This window comes from Python bivittatus, unplaced genomic scaffold (genome assembly GCF_059951505.1).
Source record: "Python bivittatus isolate LINGU-HERP-01145 unplaced genomic scaffold, Pbiv_v1 ctg000700_np1212, whole genome shotgun sequence".
Lineage (NCBI taxonomy): Eukaryota > Metazoa > Chordata > Lepidosauria > Squamata > Pythonidae > Python > Python bivittatus.
Genome location: NW_028277098.1, coordinates 22,160,511 through 22,185,986, shown reverse-complemented (window position 1 = coordinate 22,185,986; position 25,476 = coordinate 22,160,511). Strand labels below are relative to the sequence as shown.

General features: G+C 38.5%; 1 protein-coding gene across 2 annotated transcripts in view; it reads left to right on the top strand.

Moving 5' to 3' along the window:
• The window catches only part of ABCA4 (ATP binding cassette subfamily A member 4), a 109,936-nt gene that overhangs the window by 17,573 nt on the left and 66,887 nt on the right, over nt 1–25,476 (top strand). For both annotated transcript variants that reach the window (XM_088153232.1, XM_025163121.2), the window contains exons 7-12: nt 4,155–4,352; nt 10,765–10,854; nt 13,017–13,257; nt 14,958–15,097; nt 15,533–15,649; nt 17,435–17,632. In XM_088153232.1, coding sequence (XP_088009358.1) covers nt 4,155–4,352; nt 10,765–10,854; nt 13,017–13,257; nt 14,958–15,097; nt 15,533–15,649; nt 17,435–17,632 — 984 coding nt within the window. The remainder of the gene's footprint in view (nt 1–4,154; nt 4,353–10,764; nt 10,855–13,016; nt 13,258–14,957; nt 15,098–15,532; nt 15,650–17,434; nt 17,633–25,476) is intronic.

Genomic DNA, 25,476 nt, shown 5'->3' with positions numbered 1-25,476 from the left:
AGCAGCTCTTTTATTTGTGCAGAAGAAAAAAAATCTTCTGTGTGACATGAAAGTTATAGCAACTTATACCAACCTAAGCTGGTACACTAAATAAAATTTGATTTCTCATTCTAAAAAATAATACAAGTGGTACATGGCTAAGTCATCTTGAAAATGAGAGCCGATGGAGCCCTACTGATGGAGCCCCACTGATCATCTTTAAATAAATATTTAATATCTTTGAATTAGTGATGCATACAAGACAATTTCACTGCAAACCAATCTCCATCTTAAGAAGAATTTCATTTCAGTTATCCTTAAAGGAACATATTTAAGTGCCGTGCTATTTCTCAACTCTCCACCAAGCTGTTTTCAGAATCTGAATAGTAAAGTGGGGGAAGAGAAGCCTCAGCTCTTGTTAGAATAAAATCCCATATTTTCTATTGGTACAGATTATAGATCAGGATAGGCAACGTCCTCCTGATATTTTGGATTGACGCTTTCATTACTGTAGCCTGTATTTGCTTAGGGGGCAAGTTGTGCCTGCATAAACTGCAAAGGGAATTGTAGCTTTAAACATCTGGATGGGCACCAGTTTGCCTATGCCTTGTATATAAATTAATCCATATTGCTAATTCAGAGTCACAGGCACAGGCAATCAAGAAAACCATTAATGCATTGCGTGTAGGTCTGCTCATGAGGTCAAGGGTAGCATGTGGAATAGGGTCTTGTGGAAAATATTTATTTTATACATTAAACATATTTCTGTGTTGCTTCAATCAAAAGAGACTCTTAGCAGCTTCCATAGAACAGATATAGATTAAAACATCCACCGTGGGAATAAAACAAATACAAAACCAACAAAAATAAAAATGATTCAACATAAGCTATGAATAAATAAAAAATAAAGATGGCAATGTTCATTTCAGGGGACTAAATAATTTAGTCTTCAAGAGCTTCTGAAAGACCAGTGAAGAGGGAACCAGTCTGATCTTCATGGGGAGGCTGTTCCACAACATCGGCGCTGCTACAGAGAAGCAGCGCTGCCTCACCTTAGTCCCCCAAGTCTCCCATAAATACAGGATTCGGCAGCAGTTTCTTCTTGGTAGATCTAATGGGTTGGGCCAATTCTGATGGGAGTAGACAGTGCTCGTATTAGGATCTGGCTGGACAACAACTTTTCCTGTGATTCCTGGCTTTAAGTTCTGTGTTGGGTGTTGTAAGAGAGGGTATTCCTTCATAGGCATCCTGAAGTATCAAATGTATTTGATCTACTGAGTATTTCTTCAACTGCCTGCCATATGTTGAGATTTCATCTGGGATCATGTATGCTTTGCAAACCTCTTTCTGCTTAAAAAGTAGTATCCTTTTGTGGTCAGTTAACCCACAGTGCATGGCTATTATACGGAAAAGACTTTGCCATTGTCATGCGACGTTCTGATGCTTCTTTGCCACAGCTAATAATATATCCTGTTTCCTCTTCCAATGTCATTCTAAGGAAACTATGAAAAAGAATGGACGGTCCCAGAAATGCTGTTTACGAGTGTTTCAGTCTTCTGTAAAGAACTGCACGCAGCTGAAGGGCTGACCTCGTAAGCACCCTGGGAGCGCAGGAAATGACACACACTCACACATAAAAGCTAAACCCAATCTGGAGGCCAACTAACTGAGAAAATATTTTGTTTCTTCTCTCAGAAGTGCTTGCTGAACAATGGCACGCTGATAAAATTACTGGAATTTATTTCTCAACTGCTGCATTCAGGTTTCAAGAGAGATAACGGGGCTGTTTCTGACTCATAGGAAAAGCTGGGCTACAAAGAAAACTAGATGGGAAGTTTAATACGTTTCTTCACTCTTTAAGAACATTCTTGAATTGGGATTTCAATTAAAGTTTTATTTAGAAGTGACATCTTAATGACTAGTGATCCCTTTCAGCAAATCAGTACTAATGACCTGTTTCACTGCTATGTTTTAATATTCAATCCTCTGTTGCCCCTGGTTCCATGAAGAAAATCCATCTTAGTATTTAGATTGATGTTTTTGCTCCCACTGTTATACTACAAAATATTTTGAAATGTATTGCAACATCTACTCAAGATGAGCTTAATTCTAGGCACATCCTTATAGACACCAGTATCTTCTTGGCACCAGTATGGATTGTGATTCCTTTCTTCTGGGATTTTTTTTTTAGACACCCTAATCTGGTTTATAGCCCTGGGATTTCTGAATTGTCTCCCATCCAAGTAATAATCTGCCCCTGGTTACAAATTCATTTCTTGATAGTAATCTAAAATAGTTGCCCAAAAGACAACTGTGACAGTTACACAGGTACTATTCTAGCTTCTGGTGATAACTGAACTGGCATTAGTTGCATTCTTTCAGGCATCTATTTCCACTGACAAGCATTTGAAACTTTATTTCTTTATCAAAAGGTGAGAATATTAGGATGTTAATTTCTCTGGCCGGTATTATTCAGCCACTTATTTATTTATTTATTTATTTATTTATTTATTTATTTATTTATTTATTTATATTTCACCGCCCATCTCAGTGCAGAGTGACTCTGGGCGGTTTACGGCAAAAACAGAATAAACATGAATTAAAATAGATAATTAACATATTCTATTTTCTTGCAGAAATGCGACAAAGTGTATAATTTTTGTTTCTGATAAGGTTAAAAATGAACAACTTTGGATCAGATTCCATTTCTCACACTGACTTAAATTGCACAATGATTTCACCAATTGCTCCCACAAAGGGAGGTGAATCTGGGTCAACCAACCACAACAAATTGCCAGTAAAGGTATTATTTACAACAAGATGATGAGAAAAGCTCTAGGGTATATCATAAAATATATTCCAGGAAATATCTCTACCACTATATCACCCTGGCTTTCAGATTCTATTGGTGTTCCTTTCTAATCTGTTTTTCCTGCCATAGAAGCTTGCAGGAAAGTGAGAATAATTGCACACCTTTAAAGATATTGGTGTTGAAAATCTGGATGACATGAGGTGGCAGCAAATAGATTTAGAAAGCTCTAAATCTTTGCTGTCATCTAGTGGTTATTTGGGGTTTTGCAGCCCAGAACTGGTAGCAGCTGAAACTTTGGTTTGTCAGGTAGCCTCCTGCTCCTAAATTGCCATGAAAAACAAACTGCCGGAAGCTGTCTAACATCACAGGGACCTATTTCTTCCTCTCCCACTAGCAGTTTTCACAGGCTGGACGTGCCTTACTTAGCATTATCAAGGGCCTTCTGGGAAAGCCCTTTGAGAGCAAAGCAATGCCCCAAGAACCAGCTAATCCTGGGCCACCGGGAGGCATTACGAGGGTAACTCTGTCAGTACTAGGACTGCCGGACCTGGGCTGCAAAAATCCCGATGACTGCTAAAAAGCAACTGTTAGGTGAGAGCATCTAGTGGTCCTCTGGATTTTTGCAGTCCAGATTTGTAGGCCTAGTTAATATCAGGGCACACACAGAAGTTGAGATTCCTTCAAGCCCTTAAGAAGACAGTTTAGGTGGCGATTCAGAGCCAGAAGACTTAGGGATGCAGGATTGCTCAATTGCAAGAAGGTCTTCTTGGGAGAAATAGAACTATTGGCAGGAAGTCTGTATTTCTGAATAGTTCCTGCCTGAATGCTTAATTCTTAATGAACAGCAGCTGATACTGGATGGAGGCTGTAGAAGTTGGTATATAAAAACCTTCCATTGAAAGTAATCCAACCCTGGAGTAATGTCTGACTCCAGCCAAGGCTGTTGCTTAAGAATATCCAGGTTCTTGCCAGCAGATTTATATGTGCCTGGGCCCCTGAACCCACTGAACCATGCCTCTGTAACTTACCTGGTGTTTTCTGCTCCTTTCTGTCCTCTTCTAACTGTTGTACTTTATTTACATCATGATTGGACTTGCATCTCCTCTCACCTGCTTGTGCTACAGTTTGTGACTATGTATCTGCCAACACAACCTTCTGATCTTTCCAAGCTCTCTTTTTATGTATTTTTAAGCATATTGTTAATTTTTTTTTTAAAAAAGGGAAGCTAGCATGTTGCAAAACAAAGCAATGGCCCCCAGCATAACATGCATTTCCAACAATGCCTCTAGGTCCCGCAGAGACTTCCAGAGGCATTCTTAGATAATAGAATGATGGGTGACTACAATTTGTGTTTTGTCTACAGTTTGCCTTTGGCGTCCCAGACTTGACTTTGAAAGCTATAGCTTGCAGCCAGACCTTGCTGAATCGCTTTATTATCTTCCGGAGTCCAAGTGGCTTTCAAGCTGTGCATGGTGCAATGTGTGCTCTTTCCCAGGAGAACTTGCAAAAGGTTGAAGATTCCTTATATGCAAATACAGACTTCTTTAAGCTTTTCCATTTGGTAAGTTCCACCAAAGGCTTATCTTTTACTAATGGGGATGACAGTGGGGTATTTTTTTTTTTTGCTTAAACTATCTTCAACAAGCTGTGTTTTCCTTAGATGAAGAAATAAAATAATGATATAGTTATTGTACAGGTGGCGACAGGAGCAGAAGCATAATCAGGAACCTAAAGAGTCCTGACACCCATGCCAGAGAAACTTCAATTGAAGAACAAAGAAAAAATGAGATGAGAGGGGTTATTCTAACCCATCATTCATGAAGAAGCAAATGCAATCTACCTACCATATTACAGCCAATAGGTGCAAAGGCTTTGGGAGACTGGCGGGGATGTGCCATTCATGGCAACTTTTTCTCTTAATATTAATAGTGAACACATTTCTCTAAATTCGGATCCTTATATGGCGAGAAAGGCACTTGCTATGTATGCACAAGAAGCAAGTAGCACAGGTTTGGAGGAAATCCCAAAGTTTACTGAAGTTTTTAAAAATGTTTAGGGAAGTATGCCATCATAACTAAAACAGTCCATATTTGCATTTGTTGCAAGTCCTATCTGGTTTCTGGGTTCGTGTATGTGTGATTTAAACTTACAGATAAAACAATTTAAACAGTCTAAACTGCATCTTCATTCATGGCACTTTTTAACCAAATACCCTAATGAATAAAGGAAAGGAAATATTTATGTACTTCCTTTGCACAGGAAGCTTAGAGGCTTATCTCAACAATAGCATATGTTCCTTTAAAAAAAATTCACAGAAAAGAAGACAAGGAAGGAGGTGGAATCATCACTGCAAAGTCCACATGGGCAACTTCTTCCTTTACTTCTGCATATATGAGGGCAGAAGCTTTCCTCCTATGTTGGCTGGCAGTGGATGATAGGAGTATACCAAGAATACCAGATTAAGGAAGTCCAGAGGACCAAATTAGATGTACTGGGCATTATTCACATGTTCCCATAAAGTGATAGAAACTTTACTCTAAGGGGAGGCACAGTAGAAGGACATATCTGAACCCTCTTCTCTCATATCTTTCCTCTCCATCCCAACGTCTTCAAACTTTCTTCTTCCTTCCAGCTCCAACGTTCCAAGTTTTGACTGAATACTATGTGCATGTAGGATTTTAAAGGGAAGAGTTCTCTAATTATTTTGATAAAAGGATGGCTGCCTTCTTCATTTTCAAACCTTCCAGAAGTGTCTGATTTCACCCTCTGCAGCTGGGTTGGCAAGCAGTTTTGGAAGTTGGCCCAGCACATTTGGAAGGCACCAAGTTGGGAAAGGCTATGATATGGAATAGCCCAAAGCTTATTTGAGGATAGAGGGACATAAAAGCTTCTGTTCCTTACTTCAACTCTAAGTGAGAGCAGTGATTGAAGAAGGAAATAGGTGAAACACAAAAGTATGCTTCTTTTTTCCCCACTGTTAATACTTGCAAAGGACCAATTTGGGTAGCTCTTTCTTATTAAACCATCCCATAAAAGAAATCCCTAAAAATCTGCCACTGCAAGTTGATCGAAGAAGCCTGAGTTTGTACAACATGCTAAACCTTAAATTTGGATCAACAAAATATAATTCCTATGTTCACTTAATATGCTTGGTCTGAGCAAATAAACAGGTGGGTCCTACAACATGCTAACTCACAAACTATCCAATCACTTTGGCCCAATCTAAGATGTTGTATGAAGCCAAGCAAACACCGGTTTGCCCCAAAGGAGGAGTTTAATTCCTGAAGTTATTGAGCAAAAATAAATTGGACAGATAAAGTGTTTGGGGTACTTTTGAGAATGGATTTCATTTGCTTATTCCTGATCTAGTTCTTTTTGTTTTCTATTAAAATAAGAATACTTCTACAGGTATATGCAGAAAAAGTATGCATTTACCACCCTAAGTTACACCTAGATCACCCCATAAGTGCATGTGACAAATTATTTGTAACTGATGTGGATTTTCCTCTCCTTTCTTCACAAATCCAGCAAAATAGGTGGAAGGAATGTAATATATTTAAGAGCTGAACATTAAAATAAATAATAAAACAGGATACAAGGTAAAGGGGAAAGTTGCATCATTGGAACAAATTAAAGATGGATAGGAGTCAGTGAGGTTTTGAAGCCAAACAGAGAAGCAATTTATAGTCAGAAGGTACTGAGATGGGCTGGGATAGATTGGAAAAATTACTAACACATCTTTTCCTTGAAAAAATATTTTTTAGTTAAAGATACCAGGAGTGAAGGGAGGAAAATGTGGGGCATGAGTCAAATGGTGGGACACATTCATTAGAGAATAACAGAGTTTTGTCTGGCAGGGAAAAGAAGAGAGCTGAAGGAGGAAAGAGTGCATTTGTACTTGTCAGAGTCAGCACATTCTTTAGATTTCCTCCAGAAGAGTTCCGCAGACTAGTACCAGGGACGGATAACGTGGGCAGAGGGAATCAGCCAAGCTTGCTCTGTCAAGATACAATTGAGGGGAAGGGCGCACAAGGGTCCCCAGCAGTATTCCAGTATGTATTTGAATCAGCTTTTGCCTTTAAGTTAGCTCCATGTTAGGAAAGTTTCCAGGGTGAGTCTCACAGTCCCTCTATTCTTCTACTGTATATGTAGAAAGTTCAGATAAAGCACCAAAATGCCCCAGGGCCCTTTCGAGTGCAGGCCTTTCTGTTCCCTCTATACAATTGGTTCAAAATACCAACATGCTTTTTCCATAAAGCTGTCATTTTGTTAGGTTCCTGACAGTTGAAACATTTTTGGTGCAGTAGAAGCCTTTCTCTTCTTTCATGTCAGCTTGCTGTCAGGATGGAATGACGCCCTTAGCAGCAGTTAGTTCCTCCAGAGGCCTTTTGACCTGCAATCCAATTGAGAGCTGCTGCATTTTACAACTTTGCCCTAGGAAATGAAATCTGAATTGAAAGAGGATCCTTGCTGAAAGCAGGGGAAGAGAGAAAGAAGATATCTATCCATTTGTGGAGAAATTTGGGGTGTTCTCCTGGACTTGTGGCTCCTGCTTGAAAAGTAGGTCACAGACCTGGCTAGGAGAACCTTTGTGTACCAATTGATCTTGTTCCTAGACCGGAAGGCACTGTTCACGGTCATTCATGCCCGTGGTCACCTCCTGATTGGACTACAGTATTGCAATATGCTCTACATGGGGCTGCCTTTGAATATTCACAATCTTCAGCTGGTGCAAAATACATTGGCATGAGCAATTATGGGAGCCTGTTGTTCAGTGCATGTAACACCTCTGCTCCATGAACTGCGATGGTTGCCACTATGCTTCTGGGTTCAGTTTGAGATGCTGGTAGTTACCTTTAAAGCCATTCATGGCTTGGGGCCAGGTTATTTGCAGGACCATCTCTCCTCGATTGTATCTACCCTTCCTGTTAGGTCCAGCAGGAGAGGCATGCTCCAGATCCTGTCTATTAGGGACTGTCATCTGGCAGGACCCAGGAAGAGAGCCTTTTCTATTGTGATGCCTGCCCTCTGGAACATCATTCTCCCAGAGATCAGAATTGTCCTAACACTGCTGATCTTTTGTAAGGCCTTGGTTTTGTCATCGAGCCTGCAGCCCCAGATGTGTGGCTGAGCCCATATCTTAGCTACGTTAATTGTTGTTGGTTGTTTTTTTCTTGGCTGCTACCTATGTTATTTATGATTTTGTTATACAGTTTTTATCTTGTTTTTCAGCACTGTTAGCTGCCTAGAGTCATGTGTTTGAAATGGGCAGCCATATAAATTGAATGAATAAAATAAAATAAAAATAAGACTTTTATTCTGTCCCAAATTCTGAAGAACAAATATAGTAGTCTGACGGGAAATCCATGTATCCCAAGCCTGCTAAAGTTACTCCAAAATGGCTCTGCATTGGTTTCCTATCTTTACTGTTCATATTGTAGAGCACCCATCCACAAATTGATGCCCTCTAGGCATGTTTGGTTTCCAAACTCCATTTCCCCAGCCTTCACAGTCAGTGGCTCTGTTGACTAAGTCTGATAGAGATTAAAGTGAAGGGAACGTCAGGAAATATGCCAAAACTGCATGTCAAAGTAATGAAAAGGTGAAATTTCATTAGCCTGGAGCTCTTGATGAGAAGCAGCAAATAAACGGATTGGGAACTTCCAGTTTATGACCACCTGGCATCCAAGTATAGATGACCTTCTCCTCTGTTTTGGTTTCCAGATATATTGTATTCTATGAAGGCTGTATTCTATGAAGCAATCATAAGATTAAGGCTAAGGAGGAAACTGGTATTAGCTGAAGTACAAGGATCATCCCCCAAATAGCATATCTTTGTCAGGGTCTTTACTTCTTTCCTTATAATACAAAGAATCAGTTTTATCAGTTCATGATACCATTGTGCCACAACTTTCCCTTTTTATCAGAAAAGGCCAATGATGTGCAGGGTCCCTTAAAATGTTTGGCTTAATGTTCCTGAAGGGCAATTTTTAAGTTATTTTCATCTGAATTATTAGTGGCAATTGCAGTGCAAACCTATGCCTGTTGACTCAGAATTAAACCTCAGCTGATGACACATGAGGTTACAGACTTAGAATGGCACAACATCACCTATAATACAAACAGTTTTAATAAATACCTACAGTATATATGCTGACTTTTCTGGGCAAAGGATGGGCAAAAATCAAGGGCTGTTAACAGCTGAAAATGCAAGTCAAATGAAGAATCAGATCCAGCTGAGGGATTCTAAAGAATGGTTGGATATTTTAATTAATCCAAGTCACTGGTGGAAAGCTGTGGTAGAGCGAGAAAATGAACAGAGAGCAATATGGATTAGATGAATTCTTAAAATTCCTTGTTTGCCTTGTAAAATTGCTCACCCTACAATTTCCTGGTTTCACTGGACTTTCTCATAAGTGACAGACAGACCATGAACAAGAAAGGTTTCCCCTGTAATCTGTGGTATGTGTGATTCCACTGAGTGATGCATTCTGAAATAATTTCAACAACCCAGAAGGATGATACCTAAAAGGTGAAGGGAGTGGATCATCTTCATACTTGAATTATATGTTTCCCACAGTCTGAAGGGTGGAAACAAGCACAGCCCATGCATTCCAAACTGTTTTGTATAGTTCAGTTCACCATCTAGGAAAGAAAAATGCATTATTTCTGGTTCTATGAATGCTTGTTCATCAACAAAGTTGTTCCAAACCCCTTGTGTTACATCAGGATAGTACTGTTTTACATAAAAAGGATAACTGTGTGGTTGGACAATGAGTGTGAAATAAAGTATACTATTGGGTTTTATAGTCTCAACAAATTTTGAGAGTACCATGTCACAGAATATTACCTAAAGCATTGTATGCTTTTAGGTGTTATATAATTTTCTAAGGACACCTTAGAAGATATGGGACCTCATGAAAAGGTATCACATGCTCTCTTTAAGCAGGATAAATTGTTCATAGGGTTTCTGTATTTGGAATTGAGAGACCGGTGTGATTAGCCCTGAAGGAATGTACTGAAAGAGCCCTCAAGGTCTTTTCTTACATGCATAAGATAACCTGGTTAAGATACTGTCTGATCCCAATTCCAGCGTCTTCATTCAAGCAACCCTGTTAGCTTTAGGCTATTGACACAAGATAGCTTTATTTTCCTCTAATCCAAGATTTGGTTCTGTCTAAACCATCCGAAGAGAATTAAGATCTCAGCATAAATCCTATAACATGTACTGTATATGTATATACATTCTCATCAAAATATTCCCTTTTGGGGTAAGCAATGTTATGCAGAGTGTGGCAAAGGAGAAATAAATAGCATGCCAAGGAGAAGAGAAAGAAAAGAAAGCAGTTAAATCTAATTCACACCAAACCATACACTATCCCTACCCTTTCTATCCTGGCCTCTACCACATCCATACAGCACTTCATATATTGCCTTTTATTTTTTAGACTTCTCAACTCCCTCTTTCTAAGGATCTCACCAAATTCATACCATGAAGACATTCTTGATCTTCACCTTCCTTTTGATCCATTCATTCTTCCTTCGTATATGCAATGTGATGAACATTCATTCTCTCTATGTGACCTCAGTGACCTTCCTTAGTACTGGTCACTCACTTTGTATTCAATCGACATTCATTCATCACCCATTCATCTTTGTTTACATCTCTTCTTGTATTATCACAAATACTTCTTAAAGAACCCCTTCCCACTGTATTCAACATGCATTTATGTTTCCCATGACATACCCAATTCTCACTTCCATACAACAAAGATGACAGATACACACTCTTATACACAGTTATTTTTGATACTGCTGTCATCCCTATATTTGAATTGGTTTTACAATCCCGTCTCTCCAAAGCTGTGCAGACTGGGGAAAAAATTAATAGACTTGGGAGGCAAACATCCCTGGATCACCATGAGTGAGCTTCTAGTAAAGTCTCACCAGTCTGTATCTCTCTCCATTTGCAGCTTCCCACTGTTTGGGACAGTAATGCACAAGGTGCTGACCTACTATTATGGGGACGAATATTTTCTAATGTATCTCAAGCAGTGCAAAAGGTAAGTGAGCATGGTTTAAAAATTGATATTCAAACTACATGTGAAGTGGAGTTCCATTATTTCTCTCCATTTTTATTTGTTGAACTCAAGGTCCTCTCTGTAACTCACAAATCTGAATCCCATCTCTCTCCAAATGCAACGTTTAAAAGATACGGGTTTTCAGCTGACATCAGTTGGGACTGGCAAAGTGAAATGCCCTTCAGGTAGGACAGTTGCTAAGTCGGAAGTTGTAGAGGCCAGCTCAATGATTTCACACACTTAAAAAAAAACCTGTTCTCACTATCCATGACTCATTACATAAACATTTCTTTTTGTTGTGATTTTTTTTTTTTATCATCAAGGTATACGTGGGTGTATTACCACTGCTTTTCCTGGCCATTTGCAGCCAGTTTAGGCTGTCATTATCATTTGGAAAAGGTTGCTTCTACACAATAAGCAGGACTGTGTCGTTAGCTGTCCAGCGTTGGGTATGAGCGGATGACCATAGAAGTTGAAATTATAAAAAAATTATATTTGTGTGTGTGTGTATTTTAAATCGGAAACTAAAATAGCAACCACAACAGCCAGCACGGCAATGGAACCATTCTCCCTGATGCACTGGCTTTTCGTTTGCAGGGCAGAGTTCCTAAACAAGGGGACATTCAAAAGCCATATCCTTTCTCCATAAGCTAAAGCAATACAGTCCATTATGTGTGTGTGTGCGCGCATGTGCACACATGCGCCTTCAAGTCAGTGTTGTCTCCTGGCGATTGCCTGGACCAGTCCCTGCAGTTTTCTTGGCAAGATTTCAAAAGGGGTTTGCCATTGCCTCCTTCCTAGGCTGAGAGAGAGGGACTGGCCCAAGGTCACCCAGCTGGCTTCGTGCCCAAAGCAGGACTAGAACTCACCATCTCCCAATTTCTAGCCTGGCACCTTAATCACCACCCCAAACTGGCTCTCCACAGTCCATTATGACTCCCTGGTAAACAAGGGAAGTTCAATCTCTGGTATCTCTAAATAAAGCTTGCAAACTTTTTGCTTTAAAAATCTTCCTAGATAGCACCTTAGGCTGATTTGGAATAAGGCAACTTTCTATATTCCACTGTACATCCTTTAGGGGCAAACATTATTTCTCATTTGATATCTGATCATTGTTGCTCTTAAGCTACCAACAATTGCTATTGTACTTCAGCCTTATTCTCAAATCTTCATTTGGGCTGCTTGCTACATTGTTTGGTCTCTGGAATGTTTTAGTGTAACTCAGTTATTTAGGAAATAAATGTGGTAGTCCCTCTAGTCCAAAGTATGTTGAACTGCAACTTTTCATAATTTCTAACAGGGATGCTCATGGTGGCTGCAAATAACTGGGATTGCAGACTTTCATTACACAATTGGCCTCATATCATCTTGCTTTAATACATCTTGACCACTCTTTTCAAAGAGATTACTACCTTTTGAAATTTAAGAAGGGCACAACTAATGCACTATGTCAGTCTTCTGCTTGTCTCCGAGTTGCTACTGGAAATAATACAAATTCCCTCCCCTATCAGCTGCCTAGAAAGGGAACTCTATTACTGTTGTAGAGAATTCTGAACATTGTAGTCCAACTCGGCTAGAAGATGTCAGGTTGGAGAAGATTGTGCTGGGTGAATTTTATTAGAGTAAATGGGCTTATTCAAGACTAAGGCAGAAGCTACATACTGTAGTACCCAGGGCTGCCACATTATTTTAGTGCTGGAGACAGAAAATTCTGTCAGTTTTCCTAAGATTAAAAATGCTAAAATAATAAATAACATGGCAACTTTTGTGTTGCCTTCTAATGATACCCTGATATCTGCTGTGTCACTCTGGCAGGATCCATCATCGCACAGTTATCACTGACACAATTTAAAATCTGTCATTATTATTAGTTTTTGGGTGCAACAATAATTGGGTGATTCTAGAAAACACAGTCAGACACTAGTGGAAATACAACTTTTGCCTAAAGGTAGAGCCAGTTCGGAATGGAGGACCATAGTACAATGTTTGTTTTTTTCTTTTCAGCCTCATACCAAGAAGGGGGTAAGTTTCCTTATCTATGTTCATGGTAGTGTCCTTTGATCCACAAAAGCTGCACAGGTGTCTGATCTCCTTTTGGTTCTTACTTTAGAAATAACTCATTAAGATGCCTTGTTTCACCACAGTTAATTCACAGCCCAAGCGTTCAGGCCCTTTTCTCAATGCTCCGGCCACTTCTTCAAGAGGAGGAGCCAGCATCCTTATGGCAGCTTCTGAGGATTTTATCGGACCTGTTCTGCAGTTACCCAGAAGGAGGTGGCTCCAGAATACTCTCTCTAAACTGGTACGAAGATAATAATTACAAGGCCTTCCTTGGAGTTGACACTGCAAAAAAGGAATCCATGTATTTTTATGACAACACAACCAGTAAGTCTCCCATTTAGACCATGACTTCATGTGAGATTGATGGATTTGCCTAGACATTGATAGTGTAACTACCCCATTAGTCATTTTGGCTATTTAGCCTGAACGATTAGTGTTTCATCTGAGTTAAGGCAAAAAGCAGCTGGAATCATTAAGATAGGAATCTGATAGCTGTGTGTCTTAGCTGGCAGTGCAAGGGTGCTGTCTGGTCTGAGACTGGTAGTACTTTGAGAACTACCAGGTGCTCCAAAGAGAGCTGCCCAAAGACTCAGATGTGGACAGTGCTGGAACTTCCAGCCACTAGGGAAAGATTTCTGTAAAACTGGCAAAACAGTTCTGCAGAAAATTCTTTTGTTAAAAAAATACTTGATCTAAAAAGCTCACTCCTACGTTTAAATAACTGGGAATTGTATTCATAACACATATGTCATTATATTAAGTGCTATTTATGGCTTGAGAATGGTCCATTTGGTCTGTTTTAACTGAAGTTCCTGCATTTCTGCTTGTTCTCAGTGCTGTATTAAAGATAGATGGCCTTTACGTATAGATTGATAATTAAGTTGCATTTAATGGCATATTTTGCTTTTGATGTTGGTAACAGTGTATCAGATTTTGAAATTTTTCAATAACCTTTGCAATTGGTGAGCAACGTTTTGCTCTGAATATCTTTTACTTCTACATGCTATTTAGTTACCTTAAGTTCTTTCCCCATTTTCAAGAACTTGATCCGCAAAGAATTTGAGCAAGTAGGGTTGATCCAATAGTGCGACCAAATCTGTAATGAATATTTGAAGGTAGAATTTGAAGTATCCCAAAGATATTGTGAGGGTACAGATGCCTAGTTTATTATGTTTACAGAAATGTAAACAGATCTATGCAGGGATGAACAAAATGCTTTTGCTTGTTCAAGGTGCAGCCTCATCACAACAGTTTGTTGAATGTGGGTGTCTCATATACACATACAGATCATGTGTATGATCTGAGGACTCCAAAGCTAATCATAAAAATACAATTGTTGTATGACAGTGTTATGCTTCACATTTTCCTGTACAAAGACACATTTTATTATAATGAAGTCCTGTTTATCTTGAAGCGCAGAGTGTTTTGATTACAGAGATATATGATGTGGGTATATTCTATTTTTGTTCTAATGTTATGTAAACATTAAGTTTTTATTCACTTTACTGATTGAACTATCTTTGAAAATTTTCACAAATAAAAAACTAGGAAAAAGTAACTGACATTTTTCTCATTTCTATCTCTTGCTTAAAAAAACAAAAACAAAAGGAGCCCTGGGCCGTGGCCAATTTGAGTTTACTGTGGCAGCTTTCAAGATTTCAAGAGTTATTCATTGGGCAAGAACCTAAAAATAAAAGAATAGAAAAAACAGAGAGGGAAGAAAAATGTGTCTGCTGCTGAAGCCATGTCTGCTCCACAGTATTCTCAATAAATGTATTATTTCTCTTCTCTAACATTTATTCAAACACTATTCCATTGCTTTTGTAACCATGAGCATGGCAGATACACAAATTCAGAACAAGTTGTTCTGCTCAGCCTGTTCAGTTCCTAGGGACTGTGATTTTCTTTTAGTACTATGAAAAGATCCTTTCTGGAGGATAGACTCTGCAGGATGCATCGAACAATGACACTGGCTCAGCATTATATACTGTAAGTTGTCTTTTCTCCTTATCCTCCTCTAACAGCACCCTTTTGTAATCAGTTGATACAAACCATGGAATCAAACACTTTAACCAAAATAATCTGGAGAACTATGAAACCGCTGCTGATGGGGAAAATCCTCTTTGCTCCTGATTCACCTGCAGTACAGAGGATACTGAAGAATGTAAGAGTTTCTCCCCTCCCTTCACCCCTTTCTGATTATTTCTATAGGTAGTATTTAAGCACTTCAGCAGAAAGGTTTATTCAGCAAACCAATTAAGCTATTACTACCAAAAAATATTTCATTCTCAAAGCATCTTTTATTTCTTGTTGCTTTAAACACACACACACACACACAGTCCCAGAGTTAGGAGTGGAAAGAAAAAGATCAAATGTTTTTCTTCCTAATTCAGTGATTCATAACGTTCAAAGAATTTCAAAAGAATTTGGAAAATATTTATTGACTTGTACCTCCAAATGTGGGAAGCCATAGAGAACTTACCACATTCCAAAGAATGCCACTTCTTTTTACAAAGCTGATTTGCAAAATTTAACAAAGTCACCAGATATAGACACCCAATATTCCTTTTCCTCATTCAATATATTTTAAATTCCTCAGGCAAATTCCACATTTGAAGAGCTTGAGCGTTTGAGACTCATGGCTAAAGCATGGAAAGAAGTGGGACCTCAACTGTGGAACTTCTTCAATGACAGTGTACAAATGAACATGATCCGAGTAGGTACAGATGCTTTGCTTAGCATGGAAAGGCAACTAAAGTACAATAATTTAGGGTGGAGCATCAAAGTTAAAAAAATAAACCTTTGAACAAGAATACATCTAAGAATCTATAAAGGCTGGCCCATGTGGCCTCCAGGCCCACCACTTCCCACATTCAGTAGGTGCTCACTGAGAAGATGCAGCACGTTTATTCTCTGTGACTTCAGAGCAGTGTTTCTCAACCTTGGCAACTTTAAGATGCATGGACTTGAACTCCCAGAATTCCCCAGCCAGCTGGCTAGGGAATTCTGGGAGTTGAAGTCCATGCATCTTAAAGTTGCCAAGGTTGAGAAACACTGCTCCAGAAAACAGGCCTAAAGCTAATGGTTAAAAATTGAAGGAAACAGAATTCACCTTTGGGGGAGTGAAGGATTATTTTTCACCATAAGTACTCAAGTGGAGGATGGAAATCCATTTGTAAGGAATGCTGTAGCTGCATTCTGCACTGCAGATCCTGGACTAAACAGGAACATCCAACACGCTTTCCAATTTCTGCTTCCATGATGGACTCCCGGGATCAAAAGGGTGCTAGTTTGTCCATGGTCTCTGATACAATTCAGCTGATACTTTGAAACTGGCAAAGACTTCGCCAGCAATATTAATAGATTTTGAAAGACTCACTCTCTGTAAACATACTGTAGTAATACAAGCTTAGGTTCTAAGTAGGTGGTTAAATAAAGATATAATATTTCAGCAGGAACTATAGTTCACACTCCTAAGTTTCTTGGAAGATCATTTCATTAAGACCAGACCTTCCTTCCTGGACATACTGAGATGGATAAGTTGCTGCGCTAACTCTTACTGGGTTGTTTTGGTTTTTTGCAATAACTTATTTATCCATTGGTAAACGGGCAAGCTTATTTTATTTTGTTTCTATTAGGAACAGAAGAGTTTGAAAATCATTTGATGTCCAGGAACCAAGAAAGCCCAAGCTGCAGGCATGGAACACCTGCATTAAAAAGAACCAAAACGAAAAAGCAGCAGGACAAGGGCCCCAGAGTGAAGGCCTCTGGGTGGGAATAAATGAGATGCAAATGCAGTGTTCTGTTCAGCCTAGGCATCCATCAGGATGTACCTACCAAATTTCTAGAGTAATCGTCCCAAATTGGTGCTGTCCAGTTATGGATTTTCATTCCCATCCTCATCCAGCAAAAGTGCTAGCTAAGGACAAAATGTTTAATACACATGGAGAGGAAAGCTCCCAGAGCGGTCTAAATTAAAATCTAAAACGTTGGGCTTTTAAATTTTTTTTTTTTTTTGTAAAAGTGTTTCTGTTCTTGATGGTTGGTTTTTATTGCCCATGCTTAGTAACTTGGAACTGTTGCAATTCCAGCACCAGCACTGAAACAAAATTCTATTAATGCCACTTTACTGTTGCCATTCATCTTAATCCATGGAAGGTGGGCGAAGCAAGTATCCAGGAGGGAGATCTTTATTGCTTCCTTTGGCAACAAATGTGCTACCCCTGTGTTTAATTGTCTTTCCCGAGTGTGCTCTGAAACTAGAAGACTTGCTGGGAGGGGAACTGGCTTTGAGGCACAACATTTAAAGTGAGCAACCAGTAGGTGTGTAAAGGTTCAAACATTTCCTTGGAAATGCCATTTTCTCTGAATTCACATTTACATGATAAAGAAAATTTGGAAATCTGTATTTGACAGGGGTTATTCATTTCCCCCTTAAGAGTTATTGAAACTGTATTTCCCTAGCAGGACTGTGAAGTTAAATCTGATATTTTATCTATAGGACATTTTCCAAAACCCAACTGTGAAAGGTTTCTTAAATGAACAATTTGGTGGTGAAGGTCTAACTGTGGAAGATGTTATCAATTTTCTTTATAATGGGCCCCCAGAGAAAAGAAAGGATGGTATGATGAACTTTGACTGGAGGAATATCTTCAATGTGGCCAATCAGACTCTCCATATGGTTTACCAATACCTGGAGGTAAGCTTCACTTTTTTGAAACAATATGAGAGAGACAGTTTTTCTATTATTATTATCCTCAGAGCTTTTATTTTATTGAAGAATGCATAACAGGTATTTTTTGACCAGGTTCTCTTTCTTAAAGTAAACTGCAACTACAAATCTGTTCTGCTACTAGATATTGCTGTTCAAGTAATCTGCAAAGTTTAGACCAGCCCTCCCCCATCAGGGCACTCTCTAGATTTATAGACTTCAACTCCCAGAATTCTCATTAATGACTAATACAGGCTGGGGAATTCTGGGAGTTGAAGTCTACACATCTTAAAGTTGCCAAGTTTGAGAAACACTGCTTTAGACTGTGCATGGGTTGTGTTGCGATTCAACTTCTGCAAGATGGGTTGGTGGCATTTGAACAAATTTGCTCCCCTGAGTGGTAATATATGTGCTGCTTAATTTAAGCTTGCTTCCCCCAATCTGTTGCTCTCCAAATCTACTGGATTCAAATATTGTGGTTAGGTCTGTTGGATTGAAACCATGGAGACTCAAATTCAAGTCCATTCCCAACCACAGAAACTCAGTGGTGAGTCACACTGTTTCAGCCCAACCCACCTCATAGAATGTTTGTGGGGAGAAATGGGAGGAGGAAGTGCTACATACATTGTCTTGAGCTCATGAAAAAATCAGGATAGAAATCTAACAACATAAATAATTAAAAGCATTCCACAGCCACCATAGCCCAAGAAATGAGGAAAGTGTTAGTCCCAAATATTGGGGGGAGGGGCAGCAGGTTGAGGAAGGTTGATTTAAGTTAAGTACAAAACACAGGAAAAAGCCATAGAGTGCATGCTTTGTATACAAGGAATCCTGTATTGCTATCTACAGTGTTCACTTTAAAATGTGTAATAAACACACAACAATAAATGTAAAATTAAATTGCAGAAGAATAATCTCCAAACCGTATGCTAGGAGAGAGCTGCTAGAGGGTCATCAGAAATAAATCATTCAACAGGGAGTAGAGAGCACCCAAACAAGACAGGAAGGCTGTCCAAACTTTGTTTCCCCAAAACTTATGGGACTTATGGGCAAAAAAAAAAAAACCCTGTAAGAATGAAGGACCAATGAGTGGAACTTAAGCAGATTCACATGCAAAAAATTATAGGAAAAAGGAAAAAGAAAAACCACAGCAGCAACTACGTGATGCCATGGATCATCACAAGTATGGCTTTCTTCTCTTGTGTACTAGCCAGGTGTGCACTTTGTACTTTCATAAATATAGCAGTATTGCACTGTGTTGTTTTTAATATGCCTATAAGCAGCAATTGCAGTGCTTCAAGCATTTTTGTGGCCCCTGAAGACTCCCAAGGCTGAAATTCTGCAGCAAAATGCAAATCTTAGGCAACATTTGTAAAATGAGCCCTCTAGAAGCCCAAAAGTAGACAAAACACTCTGGCCACAACCCAGTCATTGTGTCACTAGCCGTGGCTCCTGTGATTCTCAAAGGAAAAACTAGATGGATGGATGATTGAAGGAAGGAAAAGTGCAGCTTCCCCTGGCCAAAATTGTCTGCTCGCACTTTAAATTAAATAAATACCATTTCAAAGCAGCCCTGCCATTTGCGGGGTAAAGTGTCTTATTTGTTCTTCTTCAGTCCTGCATTAATAATACCATTGTCCACACTGAATATTGGATCATAACTGATGCTGTGAAGCAGCACAGTTGTCTGAACTCAAAGGAAGATGATGACTGCATCCATCTGCATCATACACCATACCAGGCATGTCTCCTTCAATTGACAGTACACCTTCAAAAGTGACACAGAAGATAGGGGTAGCAAACATTGGGGATGGACATTTTATATATACAGTGGGCGTGTATACACACACACACACACACAATTTAAAAGTAAACTTTGTATGTTATTATTTCAGGTTGAACCCAAGGAAAACTGTGCCTCAGGCTTTGAATGTTTTGAAAACATTTCAGAAGGTTGTTAACAGCAAAACATCTGGGACTAGGATAGTTATCTTAAAGATGTAAGAGTGTTACAGTAATTCAGATCAAATTCTCAAAAAAAAAAAAAAAAACCAAAAGAGAAAATAAAGCTGAGCAGGGGCTCTATGACTTGAAGTTGCATCTATAGTCATATTATAGATTGTTTCTCCCGAGAAAAGGAGAACCAGTGTGCTGCTTGCAAAGAATTGTTTTCAATTATTTTTACGGCACCTTGTCTTTTCCTATTATTCTTCAGCCATAACTGTTAAGGATCAGCAGCCCTTATTAAGAGAGAGATCCCACTGGATTAACAAAGACTAACTTCTGAGAAAGCATGTTAACGATGCAGTTTTTAATCCTAATAGGAAATTTTTAAATTCTGACCCATTAGATCCAAGTTTGAACGCTCAAAATAATGATCATAAATAAATTTTAGCAAACTATTGTTAGTGACATGATTTCTATTTGCTGTAGAGCAGTGTGAAGCTCAAATTATATGACAATATTGTACTTTGCAGTTCCTCTTCCTTTCCTTTTTCCATTCCCCCCCAAAAAAGTCATACGGATTCAGGAGGCAAAGAAAGGGGTCATCTTAATCCTCTCTGCTGATTTTCTGCTTTCATTTCTCACACTTTGTTTATGCTTTTGGCCTAGTTGAGAAGAGAAATAGATATTAAGTTGTATTAATGGATCTTAAAAAATAAATGGATTTTAATCTTAAGACTCAATGCACCATCAATAAAAGGATTCGTTTAAAGAAGGGATAAAAGGGGACACACATTTATACAACAGTTACAGATGCTAATTTGTATGCACAGATGCACTTTTAAAATGTTGCAATTTAAATAGTAGTGAAATATATCCCATCTGTGGTAGTTTAAATTGCTGCCCACTCTTGCATGCAACTATCTTTCTTTCCCCTTTTATATCACTTTATCTTCAAATCAGATTGGATTGGATGGATCTCAAAATAGAGGAGTGTATTACTGCCCATATCTTTAATTATTTATTGATTATTTTAGGGCAGACTGCCTTCATGTGTTGGCTTATGGAACAGTTTAAAAATTTATGAAAATAACAGTTACAGATGAATAATTAATTTTAAAAATGCATATTGAACCAGCAGTTACCATTTTTCAGGCGTTATGCATTACTTTAATCGAATTCAGGTTGCAATTAAAATGTCTTTAGTGTTTTTTTCTGCTGTATGTATTTCTTTGGAAAATGTTGTTCCAAGGTTTGAGACCATATATAAAAAGCAGTTTAGATCTCCAACGTACAGGTGGGAAAACAAGGAAAAGGAAAGGGTTAAGATGACCTCATCAGAAATAAATCTTGTCTGGGAGCATGGTTTAGATTTTAAAAATATAATGCCTGTGTCATTTGAGTGGGAGAGCCTCAGGAAACCATGAACTGAATCTTAATTCCGGAATGACTGGCTGGCTACCCTGAGAATATCCTCTTATAACATTTTGGAAGGGTGTCATGTTATACTTCAGTTGAAGAGGTACAAAATGTGATGAAGGAATCATAATAGTCTTTCAGATAAATATTTACATTTGGCTGTGCTTGGATTTGTGGAGTGATGTTATGTATTTGGCAAAAAGCATAGGACAAACATGAACTTTTTGGCTTAGAGCAGGATGATTGCTGGCTGAAACAATGGGTCAATTACTTCCCTGGGGCTTTAAAGAGTGGTTGGACAAGCATCAGTGATGACTCCGTATCTTTTGAACTGGGGGCTCTAGGTGAGGCAGGCTTCAGATGTATAATTAGAGAAAAGCGAGCAATTGTTTGTAAATGGTCAGTCTGGTAATCCTAACACTTGCATTTTGAAGTGCTTTATTGAATATCTCAATTGTCATACTTAACACATTGCGGCAATGTGCTAACCTTGAGCCACCATTGCCTTTTAATACACACACATATACTGTAAACACTATGAAATTCTGTACTGCTGAGGAAAAATAAAACTCAAACCTTTGGATTTTTAAGTGTATATATGCCTGCAATAATAAATATTATTTATTATTATTTGTACCCGGCTTTTCCACCAAATGTATATAAAGTGAGTGCTTGAGAGTACTGTATTTTGTACTCTCTGTACTGTACATCTGTATGTACAGATTTTTCTGGGAAAAAAGGCATTTTAGCATTAATTACTATATAATGATTTTATGTAATGATTGTTTACATATTTATTGTTTTATTGGATTGTTGAACACCGCCCAGAGTCACTTTTTGTGAGATGGGCAGCCATATACATTTGATTAATAAATAAATAAAATGTGGGGAGTATGTGGAGTAAGAAAAAAATAACACAGGCTAACTTGATAATAAAATCCTGACCGCTTTCTGGCTTAAGTATCAAGATTAGGACTTTCCTGCCTTTTGTTTTTTATAATATCTTGCTTAAAAAACTTACCTGGGGGATATTTTCTCTGCAGAACAAAACTGGCTTGGGGGTACATGTTTTTTTTTTAATAAAACAAGCCTCCAAGGAATTAAAATAAGCAACCTTTCTCCTTAATTTTCTGGTCTAGACTACTAAATGCTAAAAGAAAAAAAAATCATTTAGTGACAACAATCATGTAATTGTTAGATAAAGTTTGACCTTTAGCTCTAGCAATCAAATGTCTTTGTGGACCTTCAAGACCATCTTCCATATAGAGCTCAGAAGCCAAGCAAAGAGGAACTTGGGAATACTAGGGCTGTAGGCTAGCCTGGGAAGTAAAAAAAAACATCCCAGAAGGCAATGGGGGAAATCACTTCCATACGTCTGAGAGAACTGCACAATTGTATCTATGAAGCCCCCATAGGAGGCAAGGTCAGCTAGAGGGCATCTTTATCTTTTTACAGGTAGCATACTCTTAGTTTAAATACATTTCTCTTATTGCAATCCATGACAAAAATCATACAGTTCTTCCTCGACATGCTCTTTTAAATGCCAAAGTTTATTTTGGTGTATCATCAGCAACCTGATCTTTTTGCAGACCTCCCCTCTTTTTTCTTCTAGTAGAATAGATAACATTTCTTCAGATGACAAGGCTAAACAAAGGAGACTTTACATTTCAGAGAAATCTGTCTTTTAAATAACAAGTTGCCTGTGAGGACTTTGATGTACATAATTATTAGTTGTTGGCCTGCAAGAGACCATCAAGCAGATAAGATCAAACAAACTAGCTTTGTGGCATTCAGTGAAGTGAGGTAATTAAATACATTTCTTCCCAGTCAGTTTAGGAACAAAATGTCATCTCCTTACAATAGCTGCCAAGATTGAGAATCTGATAATGATTCCCTCATTCTGGAGTTAGGAAGCCCAAGAAAGATACATACAAATATTTGGTGACTTCCTCCTTTCCCCAGTTCCTTGCTCTGTCACTTACGCTTTTCTCTGTACAACAGTAAAACATTGGAACTTGGTTAAATGTTATGCACTCATGAAGCCTGCTGGTCTAACCATTAGGCAGAGTATAGTACAGTATTTGTCTCAGAGGACAGATGCTGAGAGGAAAAGACTTCTGATAACAAGGTTAAAGAAGAGGAAGTGAACAGATATAATCAAGAGATAGGATCAAAGCAACTTCTGATATGTCCATAGAACAGCTAGAAGTTGCTATTGGCAACAGGCCAGGATGGAGAGTATTTGTCCCTGAAGTCTTTAGGAGTTGAAATTTAGTTGGTACTACCTCATGTTGGACTGCACATACTTTACAGAGATGTAAGAATTATTAATTGCTAGAGCTGGGGCTTTCAAACTTTTTCAAGCCAAGGAACCTGTTAGTTAAAAAAAATTTCCCAGAACCCTGATCTGAAAAAGGCAGCTATGGGTTTTTTTCCCCACTGGAAAACTAGCCCTGACTTTTCTGTTATACCCTAGGACAGTGTTGTTCAACCTTAGCCATTTTAAGATGTGGCTAAGGTTGAGAAACCTTTAAGACGTGGCACATCTTAAAGTAGCTAAGATCAAGAAATACTGCCCTAGAAAAATACAATCAGGATGCAACTAACTAACCAGGGTACCCCTGGCTACATTCAGATGAACTTTTTTCCCCCTTTTGGTCTCCTGCAAAATGCTAGATTCTCTAGAATAGAGTTGGAAAAGCTTGGCCTAGAGTACTTAAAAGAAGTGCATCATAGTATATCCTCTTTGGTTTGCTTTAGGCCTTTACTTATTTAATGCACTTCAGTCTTGATTCTCAAATTCCTGTATATTCATATTTAAATTAATTATCCAATGGTAACTCAGCCTTATTTCTCATTCTTCATTTTCATCCATTACTGACTTATTTTTTATTCCCCCTGCTCTTTGTGAATGGGGTGATTTCAGAGTTGAGCAGAATTATTGTCAAGCCCACACAGCTGGGCAAGATGAAGGAAACAAGAACTACACAGATTTCAGTCAGGTAACTTTAATCCTAGTCAAGGATAAAGGAAGAATATTGGAAATTCTAAGAGGAATTGCCCATTCTCATTTATAGTGAGTGTATTAAGATGTGCTCTCTCTGGATGATTTGGAGTTCTTTGTAGTCAGCTATGTCTTGATTGCTTAGGTCTACCGTCTTCCATTTTTCTCCCCAGACTTGCAGAAGTCGGTTGATACCCTCCTCTCATTCTTAATTGTTTTAGGTTTGGTTTTTCTATATTTTAAACTTTGTACCTGTGTTTTATTGGTCTGTAAACGAAGAAGAAGGGTTTCCCAGTCTCCCCACAGTCTCTCACAATTACGCACCCATCTCTGTATGCACTGTTCTCCCTGCTGTTTATGGCCACTTTCCCCTCATTTGAGCTAATTTCGTTTTGCTCTCCCAGGCTTGTTTTCCAGGTGATAGGCTCATATTACCTTTCCACCTACCCACCACCCACATTTACTGAGTTGGTTTCAGCTTTGTTGTTCTTTGGGGCTTGTTATCTGGCAGTCGAGACACTTCTTTAATGAGTGATCTTCCAGAGACAATTGCTCCTTTCAGTCTCTGCACTACAGGAAGGTAGTTATTATAAACCTTAGATGCAGAATATACTTATGACAGCTTTTGGTCTCTCCTCTTTCAATTGCAATTTTATAAGGCATTTTAGCCTGAGAATGAGATTAGGAGAAGTCTGAGGAAATAAATCTGTGTTAAGTAAGTCTGGTCTGGCAAGTTTCTACACCATTTGGCTAATTTAAAGAAGCAAACAAACTCATATTTCACACAGAACCTTACCAACTGTACTGATTTTTGTACACACCTGCACTGAAAAATTCAGCCAACTGCACAATCTCTTCTGGAGGATGATCATGTTCCAATTTGTATATGAATTCAGGAAGTTGTCAAAGTGGAATCAAACAAAATTCTGGGCATCTGAAGATTTAAAGCATTACAAATATTAAATGGTTTAACATACTATGTTTCCCAGCCAAAGAACTACAATATTTTTTCCCTCTGAAATATTGATCTACTTGAAAAAATATATTATTGTGCCTTTTCATGATATTCTTATAACACAGAAACATGTTATTCAGACTGTACATTTATTTCAAAACTGTACCAATGTGTAAAATTAAAATAAAATCTGGAAGAAAGCAATGGGAGTAGCAAACCACTTCTGCATTGTTGCCAAGAAAATCTCATGGAAGTGTCCATGTAGTCATCAACAGTCAAACTCAGCTGGAATGAATTTATAACTTTCATATATCCCTCAGCAATAGAAAGCCTCCCCAGTTTTTTTTTTATTTTAATTTTTCATTGTTCATAGAATGCAAAGGTTTAAAAGGAATTTGGAAAACATCTACTCCAATCCCTGCCTCATGCAGGAATCCATTGCTACAACAACTATTTCAAAGTGACTCTTTCTTCCCTTGGTGCTAGGAAGGAGCATGGAACAGAAATTCC